The 19,526-nt window shown below is 61.6% G+C and overlaps 4 protein-coding genes across 4 annotated transcripts in view; 1 reads left to right on the top strand and 3 right to left on the bottom strand.

The window, feature by feature from the left end:
* The window catches only part of SGTA (small glutamine rich tetratricopeptide repeat co-chaperone alpha), a 15,490-nt gene extending 9,856 nt beyond the window's left edge, over positions 1 to 5,634 (bottom strand). The window contains 10 exon segments of the mRNA XM_048288277.1: positions 750 to 779; positions 781 to 890; positions 1,117 to 1,186; positions 1,188 to 1,221; positions 2,288 to 2,387; positions 2,876 to 2,960; positions 3,142 to 3,167; positions 3,170 to 3,244; positions 4,220 to 4,378; positions 5,562 to 5,634. Coding sequence (XP_048144234.1) covers positions 750 to 779; positions 781 to 890; positions 1,117 to 1,186; positions 1,188 to 1,221; positions 2,288 to 2,387; positions 2,876 to 2,960; positions 3,142 to 3,167; positions 3,170 to 3,244; positions 4,220 to 4,319 — 630 coding nt within the window. The 5' untranslated portion in view covers positions 4,320 to 4,378; positions 5,562 to 5,634.
* Positions 5,635 to 5,730: 96 nt separating this feature from the next.
* On the top strand, positions 5,731 to 14,754 carry THOP1 (thimet oligopeptidase 1). The gene is given in 17 exon segments (XM_048288332.1): positions 5,731 to 6,046; positions 6,536 to 6,739; positions 8,375 to 8,523; positions 9,013 to 9,120; positions 9,989 to 10,091; positions 10,199 to 10,222; positions 10,225 to 10,358; positions 10,468 to 10,603; positions 10,688 to 10,774; positions 10,777 to 10,995; positions 10,998 to 11,052; positions 11,300 to 11,501; positions 11,587 to 11,706; positions 11,708 to 11,774; positions 12,059 to 12,184; positions 12,430 to 12,569; positions 12,656 to 14,754. Coding segments are annotated over 17 exon segments (2,331 nt in total). The 5' UTR covers positions 5,731 to 5,745; the 3' UTR covers positions 12,812 to 14,754.
* Positions 14,755 to 14,763: 9 nt separating this feature from the next.
* Positions 14,764 to 17,379, bottom strand: PLK5 (polo like kinase 5 (inactive)). Its single transcript, XM_048288327.1, has 3 exons — positions 17,289 to 17,379; positions 15,004 to 15,202; positions 14,764 to 14,928 (listed from the first exon to the last, which is right to left on the bottom strand). Exons 2-3 carry the CDS (start codon positions 15,070 to 15,072, stop codon positions 14,764 to 14,766), a joined length of 234 nt encoding a protein of 77 aa, XP_048144284.1. The 5' UTR covers positions 15,073 to 15,202; positions 17,289 to 17,379.
* Positions 17,380 to 18,163: 784 nt separating this feature from the next.
* LOC125317670 (inactive serine/threonine-protein kinase PLK5-like) lies at positions 18,164 to 19,340 on the bottom strand. Its single transcript, XM_048287553.1, has 3 exons — positions 18,937 to 19,340; positions 18,514 to 18,621; positions 18,164 to 18,325 (listed from the first exon to the last, which is right to left on the bottom strand). Exons 1-3 carry the CDS (start codon positions 19,033 to 19,035, stop codon positions 18,164 to 18,166), a joined length of 369 nt encoding a protein of 122 aa, XP_048143510.1. The 5' UTR covers positions 19,036 to 19,340.
* Positions 19,341 to 19,526: the final 186 nt, after the last annotated feature.

Below are 19,526 nucleotides of genomic sequence, written 5' to 3'. Positions count from 1 at the left end.
TCACATCCAAGGATTCCTTCCCATTATCCCACCTAACCCTTCCCAAGAACCCCTTTGTCCTATCTCTCCAGGCTCTTGGAAAAACCCTTCCCCCATTCTTCGCAGGCTCCCTTCCTTCCTCCCAGAAGGATCCCAAATCCCTTAAACCCTGACAATGGGAAGAGGTTCTGTCCCAACCCTCTGGAAAACCTCAGCCTGGCAGGGATTGGGCTCACAGAGACTCCTTGTGCTCACTCCCCCTGGAATCCCAATCTGGAAACCCAAATTCAACCCCTACCTCCTTCACCTCTGCCCTGGAAAAGCCCTTGGAAAATTAAAATCCCCTTCAAAATGATGCCAAGGACATTCCTGCCTGGAGCAGTGCAGCCAGCAGCTCCCTGCCTGGAAAACCTCCAGGTTTCTTTGCGAGAAAACAACTTTTTGTATTAAAAAAAAAACCTAAAAACACCTTTGGTGTCGCTAAAAGGGCACGGGAAAATAAAAAAAGGTCGATTTTGGAGAGATTTAATCCCCAAAGTGCAAATTGCTGTCGTAAAACCCTCATCAGGCTCTTCTCCAGCTGCTTCCAACCTTCCCAAAGCGACCGTAGAGGAGGAATTTCGCCCTCTGGATTTCAGTGGGATGCTCACAGCACAATCCTCCACCACCTCCAGCCCATATTTCACAATTTTTAACACCACCCCCCAGGCAGCACCTGTTGGATTTTCACCTCCTCTAACCTTAACAAACTCCTAAATCCCACGACTCACCGGACTGGGAGTCTCCTTCATTTTCTGTTCCAGCTATTTTGAGGTTGGATTTGTAGGTCTCGTTGTCTGGATCCAGCTCCAGAGCTTTTTTGTAGTAAACAACAGCTTCTGTGTGTTTGTTTAAGCTGGACAGGGCCAAGCTGGGGAAAGAAAACCAAAATCCAAGTCACAGAGGGGATTTTTCGGGTCGCTTTTTAAAATCCAACTGTTAACTTTCAAGCGCTCCTTGAAGTTGAGAAATCGGGAATTTGGTTTTTTTCACCACCCTAAATAACCTGAAACAGCAGGAATTTTTTCACGGTGGAAACACACGGATAAAAGCCCTGTTCCAAGGTGTCCAGGCATCCAAAATTCCAGCTGCTCACACCCATCCTGCCGTAGGCTTTGCTGTAGTTGGGTCGATGCCGATGGCTCGCTCGCAAGTCCCGCACTGCTCCCTGCGTAATTCCCCAGTTTGCTGTAGGCAGCAGCTCTGGAAGAAAGGGGGGAAAAAATAGGAAGCAGGGAATGCTGAGCAGACTGGAATATCCTGAGGGATGTCATCCCTGTCCCCTCCAGCAGAGCCAAGTGTGGTTTGAGCTAAATTTGAGCTGAATTTGAGCTAAATCTGTATCCAGGTGAGCGATTCCAAGCCTGGCTCCGTGCAGATCCGGCTCTCATTCTCCCCGGTGACATTCCAGGATCGCTTCCTAGCTCAGAGAATTCCTTTGGTTTCCCCCTCATCTCTCAATTCTCAACATTTCCCCACATTCCAAAGAGGGAAAGCTTTCTTTTAAAGACTAAACACTTCCATGGATCCAGGGGCAGCCACGGCTTCTCTGGGAATGTCCATCCCATTCCCTCCCAGGGAACAATTCCTTCCCAATATCCCATCCAATCCTCCCCTCTGGCAGTGGGAAGCCATTCCCTGTGTCCTGTCCCTCCAGCCATGTCCAAATCCTCTCCAGCTCTCCTGGAGCCCCTTTAACCACTGGAAGTGGCTCAACTTCCCTAACTCTGAGACGCACCAGCCCCAAACCCTCCCACAGAGCTCAAAGCACCAATTTCCAGCCCCAAAATCCCCCTTCCCACCATGTCCAGGTGGATTTGAGCTCCCACCACAACCAGGTGATTAAATGAAATTAAAGTTCCAACTCTGCTTTATCCAACATTTGCCTTCCAAACGCTTCTCAGAACCGAGAAACACAAAAATCCCCCTTCCACAGCCGATTTCGCACAGAGCTCCCTGAATTCTCAGTGAGGAGCCTCCAGCTCCTCGTTTCATCCCTTAATTCCTCTCCATCCCACTTTGCATGGAAGCAGACACCATTTCCTGGCATTCCTTATCCCCTCCAGTGCCTAATAAAGGTCATTTCCACACCCACACCCCATCCCGAGATGCCAGGAGGCACCAACAGATCGGCTCCAACCACACAAGCGAGGAGCTGATCCAAGAGTCCCCAAAAAAAATCCTTTAAAAGAAAAAAAAAAAGGGATTTTTTGGAGCATTCAGGGATCTTGGATCCGAGTGAGGAGGAGCTGGGGAAGCTGCCCAGTACCTGTTGCAGAAATAAACGGCGTTGGCTGGGTTTAACTCGATGGCTTTTCCATAAAAAGACACGGCAGCCTCGAAATTTTCTGCCTTCATTTGGTCGTTTCCTAAAAGGAGGGTGGGAAAGGCTCGTGAGGGAAGGGGGAAAAAAGCAGGGATAAATCCGAGCACCAGGCCCAGAATCCATGGAAATAGCACAGAGCTCTGCCAGCGGGAGGCTGGAGAGCTGTCCTGGGAATTGCAGCATTCCTGATCCTCAGCACAGCACCCCAAAAATCGCCCCAGGTGCTGGCTCAGGTGGGAGCGCTGTGTCCACATTCATCCCACTTTTTCCCAGGAAAAGATCGTGCACGGGAGCAGGAAGGATGGGTGCTCTGCTGCACACCTCACGGGTTTTTTGGGATAAAAAATCCCACTGACCCAGCATTCCTGGTGGCAAAATCTCCCAAGCAGAGCAAGAGGAAGAAATGGAAAAACTTCCCTTTCCCCGCCTCCCCCTGCCCCATTCCAAGCATTCCCCAGGTGCCTGGGAATTAAAATTCCCTCCCAATTCCCACCAAAACCCTCCTTATCCAGCAGCTCCAGGGGTTGGTACCTTCAGTCTTGAGTCTTTCAGCTTCAGCCACGTCATCTTCCGAGGGGGTGACGGGCTCGGAATTCGTTCTGGAGTGTTCCAGCTCCTTCCAAGGAGAGGGAGAAGCTGAGATAAGGATTCCTACTGAGCTGTCCCACACTTCCCACTTTTCCAGCCCAAAACATTCCCCTCCCACAGGGCTCTGAGGGAGCAGCAGCCTCCTGGAAATCCAGCAGAACTCAGGGAAACAACAAAAAAAAAGGGAACATTTCAGGGCACTCTCTCACCTTCCCTGCCACAGCTTCAAATATTTCGGAAGGGTCTGGGACACAGCCAGGCTTTGGTCTTCCATGGAGACTCCAAACGCTGTCTCCAGGCACTGGATGGCCACTGGAAAGGGAAGTCAGGTCATTAATTGATAAATATTCATCCCTCTCCCTTATCTCTTGAAAAAACTGGGGAAAAACCACCCCAAACCACCCATTTTCCCCACACCAGAGTGGATTTTTGGGCCATAGCCTCAGACTTTGGCAAAGCTCTTCCCTCTAGATATCCTGGATGGAGCCAATCTCAATTCCCACCCCCCTTAAGGGATTCCTGGGGTTTAGGAGTGAGTGAGGCTGGGGCTGCAGCAGCTGGGAAGGTGGGAATGCCCCGGCATTCCAAAGGAGAGATCCACACATTCCCCTTGCTCCGGGAAGTGCGGGGACTCCGAGCCGCCTCCTTCCCTGCTTGGGAAGCTGCTCCCAGGGAAAAGAGAGCTTCACAGAGCTCTCCTGCCACATTGTACATCCCAAAATATCCCATTCCTGGCACTCATCCCTCAGGAATGGTGTGTCCCTCCCCCCCCCCACCCCACAGCCGTGCTCCTTTCACCAGGACAAGCCAAGGACTAAATCCTGAGCTCCTTCAGGAGACCTTTTAAGATCCGTGTGCTCTCCTTGCCCTCTGGAAGAGCCTGGAAAAACCACTGTGGGACAGCGTTTTGGGAGCAGAAGAGGAAAAACAACTCCAGGAGCACAGAACGCTTCCCTGGAGCCAGGGAATTCCCACCTCGTGCCCCACAGAACCCTCCCGACTCCCGCCTCGTCCTGGATAAACCCTCTAAGTCTCCAAGCTGGGATCAGGGAGGTTTTTGACCCCAGGTACATCCCTGCCTCGAGTTAATCTGCTCTTGGAAGAGATCAGAAGCCACACAAGCCGCCAGCACTCCTGGATATCTCCCAGAAGGAAAAATATCTCCAAAATTCCAGCCAGGTTCGGCGCCGCTGAACAGCCCAGCCAAGCAGGGGCAGAAAACAGAGAAAAAAACACCCAAATTCTCCGAATTTTGGCCTGGGACAAGACCCAGATGCACCCACTCACCTTCCAAACTCTCCTGAGCATCTGGAGACATGCTCCCGTTCTGGAGCTGGGTGTGGAGGAACTGGATGATGGAGTAGGCGAGACGCTTCTGGTCTGCCATGCTGGGAGAGAGGCTGCGAGGGGCCGGGCTCCACCCGCTCCTGGCTTCCAGAAAAAAACCTGGAGAGACAGAGAAGTTGTGGATTGAGAGAGTAGAAGGCAAAGGGTTTTGCTGCTGCTGTCCCTCGGGAGGAGTTCTCGGGGATAAGGGAGGTGTTGAGGAGCTCAGGATGGATTTGGGGGCATGAGGGAGTTGTTCAAGGCTCCAAAACCTTCCTTATATTCTGCTTTAGGAATTCTTCAGGCCTGGATTCACCAGTCCTGCCAAGGGAAGCACACCAGAGGTGCTGCAGGTATTTAGGGTACGGAACACTTGGAGCACTGAGGAGCTCAGCACAACAAAATTCCCACTTTTCTGTTCTCAAAGCACAGCTTGGTCCTGAAACCAACGCCAAGAGCAGAAGGAACGTGCCCCAGAGCTGCCAAACCTCCTCCCAGCCTGCCCTGACAGGGAAAGGGGAGGGAGATCCCAAAGCAAAGAGAGATCCCAAAAAGCACATCCCGGGGCTGGGAATTCCCAGCGATCCCACGGCAGCTCCTGCGGGAAGCGGATCCAGCTCCGCTGCTCCCGAGCATTAACTGGGTTTGTAGCACATCCAGGCTCATTTAATTGAGAAACGAGACCGATTTAATAAGAGGTCCACAGAGCTGAGCCCAGAGGCACCGGAACAGCACCGGGCCCGGTTGCGGCTCCCCGTTCCCCGGCCCCGAGAGCCCCCAGACCCCGCCGGGCCCCGGGGCGGGCGGACAGGGCAAGGCACCGCTCCCCCGGTGCCCCCTCCCCGCTTCCCCAAGCGCCGGGAGCACCGCCCGGACCCTCCCTGGGAGGAGGCAACCGGGGAGCCCCGGCCCGGCCCCGGCCGGGGAAACCGCCGGGTCCCGCCGCCACCCCCGGGTGCCCTCACCGGGACCGGGGCGGGCGATTCCCAGCGGGCAGCAGAGCCCGGCAGCAGCAGACCGGAGACAGAGCAGTCCCGGCGGGGGGCACAGCCTGCTCCCGTCCCGTCCCGTCCCGTCCCGTCCCGTCCCGCCCCCTCAGGCCCCGGTGCACCCGGTACTCCCCGGTGCCGCTGCCGCCACCCGACCGGAGCCGCGGCTGCCGGCGGGCAGCACGGCCCGGCACCGGTCGGCCCGGAGGCGGAGGGGTCCCAGCGTGAGCCCGGTTCCGGTTCCGGTTCCGGTTCCGGTTCCGGTCCCGGTGCCGGTGCCGGTGCCGGTGTTCCCCGGTCCCCCCCGCGCTCACCGGACACTCGCCTGGGCCGGGCGCGCTCCCCCACTGCGCATGCGCCGCGCCCACCGCGCGCCTGCGCCGCTCTGGCCCCGCCCGTCCCTTATAGGCCCAAAGGGGCGGGGCCTACGGCGGAAGCCCCGCCCCGCCGGTACCATAGAGATGCGGCGTTGTCACGGCAACGCGCGGGGGCGTTGCCATGGGAACGGGCGGGCGGGACGGACCCCGGGGATGCTCCGCGCCCGCCCCGGGGCCGCTCCCGGCCGGCTCTGAGGGTCGCGGCGGGGATGCGCCGCCCCCCTTCCCCGGCCCCGGTACGGTGCGGCCGAGGCGGGAGCGGCCCGGTCCTCCACGCTCCCAGCATGCCCCGCTCTCCCCGCCCGCCTCTACGGTCGGGGCACATGCTCGGTGCGTGGGGCCGGCCCGGTCTTCTCCCGGCCTCGTCAGCAGCGCGGGGCCTCCCGGCACCCCCGGCACCCCCGACATGGCCCCTCCGACAGGTACCGGGCGGGCGGCGGCGGGATGGGGGCACACGGAGAGCGGGGGGAAACGGGGCGAGGGGCTGGCGCGGCGTGGGGAGAGGGGGTGGAGGGGAGAGGGAAGGGCGGCAGGACGGGGCCGGGGGCGGCAGGACGAGGCCGGGGGCGGCCCTTCAGGGCGATCGCGGTCTCCTCTGTCCCCCAAGTCACCTCTGTGCCCCGCGGGGCAGCGCACGGCCGTGTCCTCGAGCAGGGCACAGCCCTCTGCCCGTCCCCTTGGCAGAGGCATCTGCCGGGGCACGGCCGGCCGGAGTCGGGTTTCCGTGAAGGATTTATCGTGACCGGGAGGGTGAACAGCGCCCGGGAGATGATCCGCCCGCAAATTCCCAACGGCCGGGCTCCTCCGGAGCGCGGCTCCCATCGCCTCGCTGGCTGCAGGGCCCTCGCTGGAATCCTTTCCCCCGAGCTTTTCCCGTCGCAAGGCGCCGTCTCACCGGGCCTTTCCCGCAGGGAATGTCGTGGACAGCCAGGCCCCGCGGCTCGTGGCCAACCAGCTGCGCTGGGACCTGACGGCCGAGCAGATCGAGGCCATGGCCGCCGAGCTCACCGAGAGCACCAAGCTCGTGTACGACCGCGTGGGAGCTCAGGAACGGGGAGAGGTGTCCTACGAGAACACGCTCAAGGCGCTGGCGGACGTGGAGGTGGAATACACAGGTGGGAACGGCCACGGGGAGTCGGGGCTTTGCGGGAATCGGGCACACGGGAATGCGCTCCTGCTGGCGGAGGATGGGATATTGGGGAGGAATTCTCCTCTGGAAGGTGGGGAGGCCCTGGGCTTGCCCAGAGAAGCTGTGGCTGCTCCATCGCTGGAAGTGTCCTGTGTCCTGTCCCTCCAGCCCTTGTCCAAATCCCTCTCCAGCTCTCCTGGAGCCCCTTTAACCACTGAAGTGGCTCAACCTCCCTAACTCTGAGACGCACCAGCCCCAAACCCTCCCACAGAGCTTGGAGATGGGGCTTGGAGCCACCTGGGATAGTGGAAGATATCCCTGCCCATGGCAGGGGCTGGCGCTGGCTGAGCTTCGAGGTCACTTCCAACCCATTCCACGACTTTTAAATTTTTTTTATTTATTATTTTTGGTGCTTTTTTTTAGCTCTGTGCTGTCACCTGCTTTTCTCTCCCTCGGCTGCCAGCTGAGTGTTGGTTTTTTTTCCCAGTCATGTTTATACAGCCAGGAACCAGCACAAAGAACAGATTTGGAAGAGCAAATTAACCCAAGGACAACCCTTTGGCAGCAGCAAGCAGCAGCAGCCGCGTTCCCAAGGCTGTCCCGGCTTTCATGTGTCACCAGTGGGAACAAACAGCAGAAAAGATCCAAGAAACTCTCACCTCCTTCCTAATTTTTCCCTGGGCAGTGGATAAATGTCTCTCCATGGGCCTTGTTTCCTGCTGGGATTTTTTTGGGGAGAGTAAATCCTGCTGGGATTTTTTAGGGGAGAGTGAATCCTGCTGGGATTTTTTTTTTTTTTGGGAGAGTAACCCGACGCGATGGCTCCAAAACGATGCATTTTTGGCGGCTTTCTGGATAATTATTTGCAGCAGAGTGACAATTCAGGCAGCCCCTCCTCATGACTGGTGTCCCACCTGTCTGGGGCAGGGCCCAGCCTCATCTTCCTTCTCCCCCTGTTCTTTTCCCTAAAATAACAGGAAAAAAAACCTCTTGCTCAGCAGGAGGAATGTTTGCTTCAGCACAACTGTCCAGCACTTCCCTGGCTAAGCTGCCTGTTCACCTTCTCCTGGGGGGAGAATCCAGGTGCCCGGAGAGCACCTGGAGCTCTGTTCTCAGAGCTTTTGCAGGGATAGCAGCAGGGAATGTTTGTTTCTCCCTGTTTTCCCAGCTGGGATTGCATCAGGACAGGGCACACCTGGGGTGTGGTGGCTTTTGGGAAAGGATCGTCCCACTTTTAGCTTTAAAGGAGACACAGGGAATGCTGCTGCCAGCGTGGAATCTATGGAATACCTTGGGTTGGAAGGGACCCGCACGGAGCATCGAGTCCAACTCCGGGCCCTGCACAGGACACACCCAAAACTCCTGTGGTGCCACAGCTGGGGCAGAAGTGCTGGGAGCTCACAGGCACGGAATTCCTGTGGGTTTTGGGACAAGGATTGTGGTGGGAATCCGCCGCATGGATGTGCTGGGCAGCGGGGAAGGGACAAAAAGGAGCCAGAGCCGCTTCTCACCTCTCCCTTCCCGTGTGTGCGCAGTGGGAAGGGCGCTGGGGCTGCCAGACGGGCTCTGGGTGTGCACTGGGACGTGGATCCATCGTCCCTGTTCCCTTTTGTCCTCCCAGTCCGTAGGAACATGCTGGACTTCCCCCAGCACGTGTCCCCCTGCAAGGCCATCCGCGCCGCCAGCACCGAGGCCGACAAGAAGCTCTCGGAGTTCGACGTGGAGATGAGCATGAGGCAGGACGTGTACCAGAGGATTGTGTGGCTCCAGGTGCGTCCCCTGCCACCTGGGCAGGGCACTGAAACCCCCTGGAATTGCAGCAAATCCTTTTCCCCTCATGCCAGAGCTGGGAAGGGAAGGATGGCGGGGCAGGGGTGGAGCGGGAGCGCGGTGTGATCACGGCAGAGCGATCCAGCTGTCAGTGAGGGGTGGGAAATTGGGGTTTGAGGGCTCTGCCGCCACTCAGGGCCTTGTCTCACCGCTTTGCTGAGGGGCTGTTGGTAAATCCAACCCACCTCAGTGGTGATGGCCCTGAAAATGCCCCCCCAAAAATGCTGGTACGGCACAAAGGTGACGCGTTTAAAGCAGGCTGGGAGGAACCCGTGCCCGGAGGTGGCACAGGAACCAATGCACCAAACCAGAGCCTGCCCGGGGCGGGTTCCCATCTGCTGCTGGTGTTCCCTGAACTCCCACTGAAGAGAAGCAGCTTCCTGCAGCACCTGATCCTGCAGCTCCCTGAGCTCCACTGTGGTTTTCCAGGAGAAAGCGGAGAGCGCTTCCCTGAAGCCTGAGGCCAAGAGGTACCTGGAGAGGCTGATCAAGCTGGGAAAGAGGAACGGGCTCCATCTCCCTGAGGAGACCCAGGAGGTGAGAGCACAGAATCCCAAGATGGTTTTGGGTTGAAGGGAACTTAAAGCTCATCCCATTCCACCCCTACCAAGGGCAGGGACACCTTCCACTATCCAAGGTGCTCCAGCCTGGCCTTGGACACTTCCAGGGATGGGGCAGCCACAGATTTTCTGGGAAACCTATGCCAGGGCCTCCCTACCCTCCCAGGGAGGGATTTTTTCCTAATATCCCATCTAATCCTACTTCCTGTCAGTTTGAATCCATTCCCCCTTGTCCTGTCTCTGAGTGAATTAAGCACAGGGAGAGGAACCCTGGCAGGGCTCAGGGCAGGGTTGAGGCTCAGGGTTGGGTTTTGCCCCTGATTCCAGTGATTTTGGGTGATATTTCCAGCCCCTCCTCTTTTCCTTTCTATTAAAAGGCTGACATTAACAAAGTGGGGTCAATGCTGGGAGTACGAGAATTCCTGGGAAGCTGAAATTGGGGAACCAGCACAGATCCCCCCCCATTGCCAAGGGCTGGAGTTGAGGTGAGGGGGCTGAGCTGCTCAGGGGCCTCCCTCTCTTAACCATGCACCAGCAAAGGAGCACAAAACTGGGTTTAAAAATAGAAGAAAAGGTGAAACGAGGAGAGAGGATGTTGTTGCTGCAACACCTGCAGCTCCTGAGCCGGCAGGGGACGGGCAGGACCTTGCTGAGGTGGCTGATTCCCTGCCAGGTGTGATCCCAGGGAGTCTGTTCTGGGCTCAGGGCTCGCTGCTTGCTCAGAATCATTGATTCTGCACCGTTTGGGCTGGCTCAGAGCCAAGTGCAGCCTCAGTGCTGGGCAGGTCACAGCCTGAGTGTCCCCCCTGGCTCTGATTTCGCTCTGATTTCTCTGCATTTTGAAGAAAATCAAAGCTATCAAGAAGAAGCTGAGCGTGCTGTGCATAGACTTCAACAAGAACCTCAACGAAGACACCACCTTCCTGCCCTTCTCCAGGGAGGAATTAGGTACGGAGTGCTCTGCTGGGGTGGCCCTGAGCACCTGCATTGGATGATCCCAGAGCATTCCTGGAGAATCCTGGGCTCTCCTTCAACCCTGCCTGCTCTTTTCCCAGGGGGGCTCCCTGAGGATTTCCTGAACTCCTGGAGAAGACAGAGGGTGGGAAGCTGAAAGTCACCCTCAAGTACCCCCACTACTTCCCGCTGCTGAAGAAGTGCTACGTGCCCGAGACCAGGAGGAAGGTGGAGGAGATGTTCAACTCCAGGTGCAAAGAGGTCGGTGGGACTGAGCAGAGCACCGAGGGGATCTCCCCTGGGATTTGTGTTTCTTTCCACAGCGCTTCCCTTCTCCCCTGCCTACCCCACTTCACTCCCTGCCTTGCAGGAGAACTGCCTGATCCTGAAGGAGCTGGTGGACCTGAGGGCTCAGAAGGCCAATCTGCTGGGCTTCAGCACCCACGCCGACTTCGTGCTGGAGATGAACATGGCCAAAAGCAGCCGGACGGTGGCCACGTTCCTGGGTACGTCCTGGGGCCGAGCAGGGACATCCCAGGTCGGGTGTGCTGCTCTGATCCCACATCCCAACCCTGCCTGGCTTTCTCCAGATGAGCTGGCCCAGAAGCTGAAGCCACTGGGGGAGAAGGAGCGGGCTGTGATCCTGGACCTGAAGAAGAAGGAGTGCGAGAAGCGCGGCTGGAGTTCGACAACCGCATCAACGCCTGGGACATGCGCTACTACATGAACCAGGTGGAGGAGACCAAGTACAGCGTGGACCAGAACCTGCTCAAGGAGTATTTCCCCATGCAGGTGGTCACCACGGGCCTCCTGGCCATCTACCAGGAGCTGCTGGGCCTCACCTTCCACCTGGAGGAGAAGGCTCAGGTGTGGCACGAGGACGTGCAGCTCTACACGGTGAAGACACGTCCTCCGGGGAGACCATCGGGAAGTTCTACCTGGACCTGTACCCACGGTGAGGCCTGGGGTGAGGGGAAATCTGGGAGCTGGGCTGGGACAGGGGGAGCAGGGCCTGAGGAAGAGGAGATTCCCGCTTCCAGGCGGGAGCGTGGAGGGAGCGCTGTGTGCTCGGTCAGGGATGTCACCGAGGGGGTCACCGAGGGGGACACCGAGGGCTCCTGCTCTGAGGACCACAATGGGGGAGGCTGTGGCCGTGTCTGGCTGTTGGAAGGATCCCTGTGAGCCTCCTCTCGCTGTCCCAGGGAAGGGAAGTACGGACACGCTGCCTGCTTCGGCCTCCAGCCCGGCTGCCTCTTGCCGGACTCCAGCCGGCAAATCTCGGTGGCCGCCATGGTGGCCAATTTCACCAAGCCCACGCCGGACGCCCCTTCCCTGCTGCAGCACGACGAGGTGGAGACCTATTTCCACGAATTTGGGCACGTCATGCACCAGCTGTGCTCTCAGGTGAGGCCTCCCTGCGCTGGCACAGGTCGGTGTTTTCTCCCCATCCTGCTTTCCCGTGGAATTCCGAGCCGGCCGTGTCTCCCAGGCGGAGTTTGCCATGTTCAGCGGGACACACGTGGAGCGGGACTTCGTGGAGGCCCCGTCCCAGATGTTGGAGAACTGGGTGTGGGAGAAGGAGCCGCTGCTGCGCATGTCCAGGCACTACAAAAACTGGGAGCCCCATCCCGGATGAGCTCCTGGAGAAGCTCATTAAATCCCGGCAGGCAAACACAGGTGGGTCCCTGCGGAGGGAATCGGAGTTCCCTGGCTGTGGGGATGGGAAGGGGACACTCAGTGACCTGGCTGGGGACAGGAAAGGCTTTTCCTTGCTCCCCGTGGTGCTGGGAATTATAAAGGGATGCAGGGAAGGCACCCACACATCTGGGAAGAGAAAAGGTGATGTGGCACGGTGACAGAGAGGTGCCAGCCAGCCTGCCCTGTTGCCACCAGCCTCGGTGACACTCCTGCAGGCAGCATTCCAGTCTCAGTCTGGTTTCTCCTCCTCCTTTTGGGAACAGGGCTCTTCAACCTGCGCCAGATCGTCCTGGCCAAGGTGGACCAGGCGCTGCACACCCAGACCAAGGCTGACCCCGTGGAGGTGTTTGCCCGGCTCTGTGAAGAGGTGCTGGGTGTCCCCTGCCACCCCAGGTATGGGTGCCACCCTCCTGTCCCTCTAGGCCTGCCCTGCACACATGGCTCAGCAGGTTCCTCTCGGCTGGGGACACTTTCTGCTGGCTCCGGGAAAAGCAGGGCTGAAAAAGCCTGGAAAGTTCTTCCCTTTGTCCCCCCCGGGGTTGTGAACAGCTGAGCCAGCGCCCGCTGGGAATCACTGCCAGCACTGGGGGAGGTTTTTCCATACTGGGAGTCCCCCATGACCCCTCTGTCCCCTCAGGTACAAACATGCCGGCCACCTTCGGCCACCTGGCCGGGGGCTACGACGCCCAGTACTACGGCTACCTCTGGAGCGAGGTGTATTCCATGGATATGTTCCACACTCGCTTCAAGCAGGAGGGAATCATGAACTGCAAGGTAGGGAGAGGGTCTGGGGAGAGAGGGACAGCCGGGATGTGGGATCGAGGGCGGCGTCCCACCCCTGCCCCGGTCTGTGCCCGCAGGTGGGCATGGATTACAGGAATTGCATCCTGCATCCCGGTGGCTCCGTGGACGCTTCTGACATGCTGAGGAAGTTCCTGGGCCGGGAGCCCAAGCAGGACGCCTTCCTGGCCAGCAAGGGACTGAAGGTGGAGAGCAACTCGGTGCCTTCGGCCTGAGGCGCTGCTCCCCGCCCACGCCCCTGCCCTCGCCTGGTTCCTGTCACCAAACACCCCCCGGGCCACCCCTGCCTGGAGCTGCCCTTCCAGGGTCCCGCTCCGAGCCACTCCTGGGCTTTGGGAGCCGGGCTCAGCCCCGAGCCGGGGCTCTGCGGTGACACGGAGGTGACCTGCCCTTGTCACCCCCGCCGGGGCCGGGGCTGCGGGTCACCCACCCCAATTGGCTGAACTTTGAACCTGATTTCTGCACCAGGGTGAGTTTCGGCCTCATTCAGAGCCGGGGAGGAGGGCGAGAGGAGTTCCCAAACTTGAATCTTTGTTTTTAAATCCCTTCTCTTAAAGAAACGTTGTTGTTGTTCCCACCTTGGCTTGGTTTGTGCCCCGGGACAGCCACAACTGTCCCGAGCCCCAAACGAGGGCAGGGCCAATCCTGCTCTCCCCATCTTTGAGCAGCTCTTGGCTGTGCAATAAAGATGGGGAGATCCCAGAGCTTAAAACCCACAGGGAATGAACTGGAACAGCCTGCCCTGAGCCCCTCAGGGACCTTCCTGCCTGGGAGGGGGGACAGAGGTGGCCGGTGCAGGCGTTCCCAGAACAGCGGGTTTGGGGACGTGGCCTCTGTGTGCTGCCAGATGTCCCAGGGCCAGCTTGGGGTCATCCCGGGGCCACCCCAGCGCCATCCCAGGGCAGCCAGGGGCTCAGGCTGTGACAGCTGAGGGTGTTGCTGTCGCTGTCAGCTCTGAGCCGGGGTGGGGCAGGGGAGGGTTGTGTTTATGAGCGAAAACACGGAGCCGACAGCTTCAAACAACACAAATGCCGGGATAAAAATATCCCGTGGGCTCCGTGCCAGGCCTTGAGCTGCCGGCCAGGCTGTGGCTGCCGTGCCACGGGGAGGGCCAGCAACCAGCCTGGGCTGTGCCACCTGCCCCGGGCTCTCCCCAGTGTGCCCCAGTGGCACAGGGGGTTGTGGCACCAGGTTCCTGTCGGGAGCGCTGGGTTTGCTCCCGGGAGAAAGGTTTGGAGCTGCGGAGCTCCAAGGGGGTTGAGGAGCTTCGGGGCAGCTGGGATTTGTGTCCCACCCCGTTTCCAGCTTCGGGTGCATTTTGTGAGGCAGCTTGAGGGCTGTGGGATCCATCCCTGCCACTCTGCCGTGGTTTGGGGACACGAGTGACAGCCCGGGTGACCTCTGCCATCCCAGCCACTGCAGGCTGTTCCCTGGTCCCTCTCCTTTGTCACCAGCACGGCTCTGGCGCTGGGAGAAGCCCCTGCCCAGTGCAGACAAAGTCGTTGCTGTCACCTCGCTCCCCCAGACCCCGCTGGTGACACGGGAGGGTTGGTGACAACCCCTGGCCCATCCCCTCTGGCGCTGACACGCGGAGGGCTCCGGAAGCGGCTCCTTGGTGCTTGCTGGGGCCACCTCGAGCGTTTTGTCCTTGTCCCGTCCCTCCCTCCGTGTTTTAGGCATGGCCGGGAGGTGCCGGCCCGCGCTGCCCCGTGGGTGTTTTTAGTGTCCTGTTTTACTGAGCTTTCATTGTTTTTTCCGAGACTCTTCTCTCCAGAGTGAGAGAGAAGTGAAGCTGAACAGGGAAACCACGCACTTTCCTCCCTCCTTCCCAGCCTACAGCTCCCTCTGTCCCCCCCTCCAGTGTCCCCACTGCCCAGTGGGGGTGACCTGACACCTCTCCGGTCCCAGGAGCAGCACCGTGATGCGGCTCCTCGGAGCTGCACCTCCCTGTTCCCATCCCATCCCAGGCTGGCAGGGAAGAGAGCTCCTTTTATTTGGGGTTTGGACTTCGGGGTTGGTTGGGGTTTTTTTTCTGTCTACGGTTTTAAGGGCAAACTGGTGTGTGTGTGCCGTTCGTACTGGTCACGTCCCACCCTGCTTGTTTCCATGCCTGGATTTTAGACGGTTCCCAACACTAATAAAGGTTTTCCTCCGCGGATCTTTGGGCTCAGGTCCTTTGGGGAGGGGCACGGCCACCCCCCGGGGTGACAGGGACACAGCCACAGCCCTGCCAGCACCGCAGCCCCCGCAGGATCCGGCACAGGGGGTCCTGTCCCACGAAGACGGGCACGGAGTGGCAGGCGCGGGGCGGCAGCTTGTGGGGTGTGAAACCCTGGGGAGCGACAGGCGGTGACCTCCAGGTGTCCCCCGTGTCCCCTCGTGCCCCCCGTGTCCCCCAGCCCCGCACCTGGGTGAGGAAGGGGTGGCCCAGCACCCCTGCCAGGCTGGGCCGTGCTGCGGGGTCGGGGTCCAGCATGTGGGCGATGAGGGCGCGGGCACGGGGGGAGAGCTGGGGGGGCAGCGGGTACCGAGCCCCCCGGATGCTCCGGTACAGCTCCGGCCGGTGACGCGCCTCGAACGGGGCGTGGCCGGTCAGCGCCGTGTACCTGGGGGGGAGCGGATGGGAGGCAGGGCCGGGAGCGTCCCTGTCCCCCCTCCAGCACCCCTGTCCCCTCTTCAGCGTCCCTGTCCCACCTGCAGCGTCCCTGTCCCACCTCCAGCACCCCTGTCCCCCCTCCAGCGTTCCTGTCCTCCCTCCAGCGTCCCTGTCCCCCCTCCAGCGTCCCTGTCCCCCCTCCAGCACCCCTGTCCCCCTTTCAGCACCCCTGTCCCCCTTTCAGCGTCCCTGTCCCCCCTGCAGCGTCCCTGTCCCACCTCCAGCACCCCTGTCCCCCCTCCAGCGTTCCTGTCCTCCCTCCAGCGTCCCTGTCCCCCCTGCAGCGTCCCTGTCCCCCCTCCAGCACCCCTGTCCCCCTTTCAGCGTCCCTGTCCCCCCTGCAGCGTCCCTGTCCTCCCTTCAGCACCCCTGTCCTCCCTTCAGTGTCCCTGTCCCCTCTCCAGCATCCCTGTCCCCCCTTCAGCATCCCTGTTCCCTCTTCAGCGTCCCTGTCTCCCCTCCAGCGTCCCTGTCCCACCTGCAGCGTCCCTGTCCCCCCTCCAGCGTCCCTGTCCCCCCTCCAGCACTCCTATCCCCCCTCCAGCATCCCTGTCCTCCCTCCAGCGTCTCTGTCCCCCCTCCAGTGTCCCTGTCCCACCTCCAGCATCCTTGTTCCCCCTCCAGCATCCCTGTCCCACCTCCAGCATCCCTGTCCCCCCTCCAGCGTCCCTGTCCCCCCTGCAGCGTCCCTGTCCCCCCTCCAGCACCCCTGTCCCCCTTTCAGCGTCCCTGTCCCCCCTGCAGCGTCCCTGTCCCACCTCCAGCATCCCTGTTCCCCCTCCAGCATCCCTGTCCCCCCTCCAGCGTCCCTGTCCCACCTCCAGCGTCCCTGTCCCCCCCTCCAGCATCCCTGTCCCCCCTCCAGCGTCTCTGTCCCCCCTCCAGTGTCCCTGTCCCACCTCCAGCATCCTTGTTCCCCCTCCAGCATCCCTGTTCCCCCTCCAGCATCCCTGTCCCACCTCCAGCATCCCTGTCCCCCCTCCAGCGTCCCTGTCCCCCCTGCAGCGTCCCTGTCCCCCCTCCAGCACCCCTGTCCCCCTTTCAGCGTCCCTGTCCCCCCTGCAGCGTCCCTGTCCTCCCTTCAGTGTCCCTGTCCCCCCTCCAGCATCCCTGTTCCCCCTCCAGCATCCCTGTCCCCCCTCCAGCGTCCCTGTCCCACCTCCAGCATCCCTGTTCCCCCTCCAGCATCCCTGTCCCACCTCCAGCATCCCTGTCCCCCCTCCAGCGTCCCTGTCCCACCTCCAGCATCCCTGTCCCACCTCCAGCATCCCTGTTCCCCCTCCAGCGTCCCTGTCCCCCCTCCAGCGTCCCTGTCCCCCCTGCAGCGTCCCTGTCCCACCTCCAGCATCCCTGTCCCCCCTCCAGCGTCCCTGTCCCCCCTCCAGCGTCCCTGTCCCACCTCCAGCGTCCCTGTCCCCCCTCCAGCGTCCCTGTCCCCCCTCCAGCATCCCTGTTCCCCCTCCAGCATCCCTGTCCCCCCTCCAGCGTCCCTGTCCCACCTCCAGCATCCCTGTTCCCCCTCCAGCATCCCTGTCCCACCTCCAGCATCCCTGTTCCCCCTCCAGCGTCCCTGTCCCACCTCCAGCATCCCTGTCCCACCTCCAGCATCCCTGTCCCCCCTCCAGCGTCCCTGTCCCACCTCCAGCATCCCTGTTCCCCCTCCAGCATCCCTGTCCCCCCTCCAGCGTCCCTGTCCCACCTCCAGCGTCCCTGTCCACCCTCCAGCACCCCTGTCCTCCCTTCAGCATCCGTCCTCCCTCCAGCACCCCTGTCCCCCTTCCAGTGTCCCTGTCCCCCCTCTAGCATCCCTATCCTATCCCTGTCCTCCCTCCAGCGTCCCTGTCCTGCCTCCAACCCATTTGTCCTCCCTCCAGTCCTATTCTCCCTCCAGCCTCTCCATCCTCCTTCCAGCCCCCCTGTCCTCCCTCCAGCTGCCCCCACTCTCCTTCCATCTCCCCTCATCCTCCCTCCATCTTCCTTCGCCCTCTCTCCAGCCCCCTCATCCTCCCTGCAGCCCCCCCGCCGCCCCCGCTCACACCGCACAGCCCAGGGCCCAGATGTCCGAGGGCACCGCGTGTCCCCTGCGGTCCAGCACCTCCGGGGCCAGGTAATTGGGTGTCCCACAGAGTGCCCTGAGGCGGGGACAGGAGAGGTGACCCCCGGGGACACGGGCAGGGTGAAACCCCCTCCCTGCAGCCACCCCTATCCCCGCTCACCCCCAGCGCCGCCCGGCCGGTGTCGCCCGCTGTGCCAGCCCCAGGTCCCCGATCTTCACCCGCATCCGCTCCGTCACCAAGAAGTTGCCTGTGGAGGGAGAGACACGAATCGTGTCACCCTCAGCCACCCTCGGGTCACCCCCGGGTCACCCCCGAGCCCCACGCACTCAGTTTGAGGTCCCGGTGCACGAGGCCGTGTCCGTGCAGGTACCGCAGCCCTGAGAGGAGCTGCCGCAGGTAGTACCGGACCTCCGGCTCCGTGAGGCGGCCCCGCGCCCGCAGGATGTCAGCGAGGGACTGGGGACAGAGCGACAACGGCTGGGGACAGAGTGACAGGGACTGGGGACAGTGAGGAGAGGCTGGGGACAGAGTGACAGGGACTGGGACAGAGCGACAGGGCCTGGGAATGGAGTGACAGGGACTGGGACAGAGCGAGGTGGGACTGGCGACAATGAAGAATGACTCGAAACGATGACAATGAAGGGGGGCTGTGGACAGAGCGAGGGGGGCCTGGGACCCCAGCCTGGAGGTGCTCGGTTTCGGGGTGTAGGGGCTCAGTTTCGGGGTGTTTGGGCTCGGTTTCGGGGTGTAGGGGCTCAGTTTCGGGGTTCAGTGGCTCAGTTTTGGGGTGCGGGATTTCAGGGTTTAGGGGTTCAGTTTCGGGGTTCAAGGGCTCATTTTAGGGTTGCAGAGGCTCAGTTTCGGGGTTCGGCAGCTCGGTTTCGGGGTGCAGCTCTCACCCCCCGGCTGCAGAGCTCCAGCAGCAGGTAGAGGTGGCCGCGGTCGGTGAAGTGCCCGTGCAGGCGCACGATGTGCCGGTGGCGCAGGTGACACTGCAGCTCCCGCTCCCGCTCCACCTGCACCGACAGGAGCCCGGCAGCCCCCGGGGGACCCTCGGGATCCGGGGACCACTGAGCACGCACCCCACGGGGATGGGAACCCACCCAGAGACCCGTGGAGAGGCACGGGCAGGGTTGTGGGGCTCCGCGGTGACCCCATGGGTGTTGTCCCCCCCGTCCCTGGGGGGTGTCCCCCGCGGACTCACCCTGTCCCCGATGCCCAGAGTGGCGAGCCGGGCTCGCGGGATGACCTTGGCCGCGTAGACCCGGCCACTGGTCACCTCTGTCACCTGGTAGCAGCGCCCGAAGGTGCCCTGCGACGATGACCCCGTGGGAATGGGCAGCCCGGCACAGCCAGGGGGGACAGGAGAGGGTCCCAGGGCTGGGGTGCTCACCCAGGTGCCCCCACCCCCGTGGGGCGAGGAGTCCCAGGGACCGCATCTGCTGGGGCTCAGTCCTCTGCCTCAGTTTCCCCTTCCCCAGAGGGGATGGGGTGGGTCCCCCTTGGAGCGGGACACCTCGGGGACCCCCCTGGGGGGTGCGGGGTGTGACCCCCCCGGGGTGCCCTGCGGGGAGGGGGTGCTGGCTGGGGCGAGGGGCAGTTCAGGGGGGCAGGGAGGGGGATTTACCTGTCCTAGGAGCCGTCCCCTCTTGTAGAGCATCCCGCGGCCCTCGTCCCGGATGTACCAGCCGGGGGGCGGCTCGGCCCCTGCGCGCCCCGGGACCATCCTGCCCGCTCTGCTCCTCACCGGGGACACCCCAAGGGACACCCGCACCCCCACACTGTAACCCCTTCAGCTCCGGGCTGGGGGTGCCCGTGGGGCCCAAGAGTGCTGGGTGCCCCCCCCCTCCCCGCAGCCAGCACCCACCGCTCCGGCCCCCGAAGCCCCCCCAGAAGACGTCGATCACGAAGCCGGGACCCCCTCGGTGCTCCCCACGCTCGGGGATGCCCAGCACCGGGGGGTCCCGGATCGGGATACGGCCGTGCGGGGGGGTCCTGGTGCTTCTTCCCTTCCGCAGCTGGGGCTGGGGGGTCCCGGGGGGGGGCGCTGATGTTGCTTTGCAGCACCTGCACCCCCCCCGAAACGCCACCATTCCCCCCCCCCCCCGACCGCCGGAGCTCCGGGCCCCCAAGGGTTAACGGGCGGCCGGGGAGGGCTGGGCGCACCTTTGGGGCTGGATATTAATAACGCGGCGGGGAGGGACGGGAGGCGAACGG

Source organism: Corvus hawaiiensis, chromosome 28 (assembly GCF_020740725.1).
Source record: "Corvus hawaiiensis isolate bCorHaw1 chromosome 28, bCorHaw1.pri.cur, whole genome shotgun sequence".
NCBI classification, from domain to species: Eukaryota; Metazoa; Chordata; class Aves; order Passeriformes; family Corvidae; genus Corvus; species Corvus hawaiiensis.
This window is presented reverse-complemented; position numbering and strand designations above follow the sequence as displayed.

Coding starts and splice junctions, on each gene's coding strand:
- PLK5 (XM_048288327.1), bottom strand. CDS start 15,072: ATGCTGGACCCCGACCCCGCAGCACGGCCCAGCCTGGCAGGGGTGCTG. Junction 14,929..15,003: donor GCCACCCCTTCCTCACCCAG/GTGCGGGGCTGG, acceptor GTCGCTCCCCAG/GGTTTCACACCCCACAAGCT.
- LOC125317670 (XM_048287553.1), bottom strand. CDS start 19,035: ATGGTCCCGGGGCGCGCAGGGGCCGAGCCGCCCCCCGGCTGGTACATC. Junction 18,622..18,936: donor GGGGACGGCTCCTAGGACAG/GTAAATCCCCCT, acceptor TCATCGTCGCAG/GGCACCTTCGGGCGCTGCTA. Junction 18,326..18,513: donor CTCTGGGCATCGGGGACAGG/GTGAGTCCGCGG, acceptor CTGTCGGTGCAG/GTGGAGCGGGAGCGGGAGCT.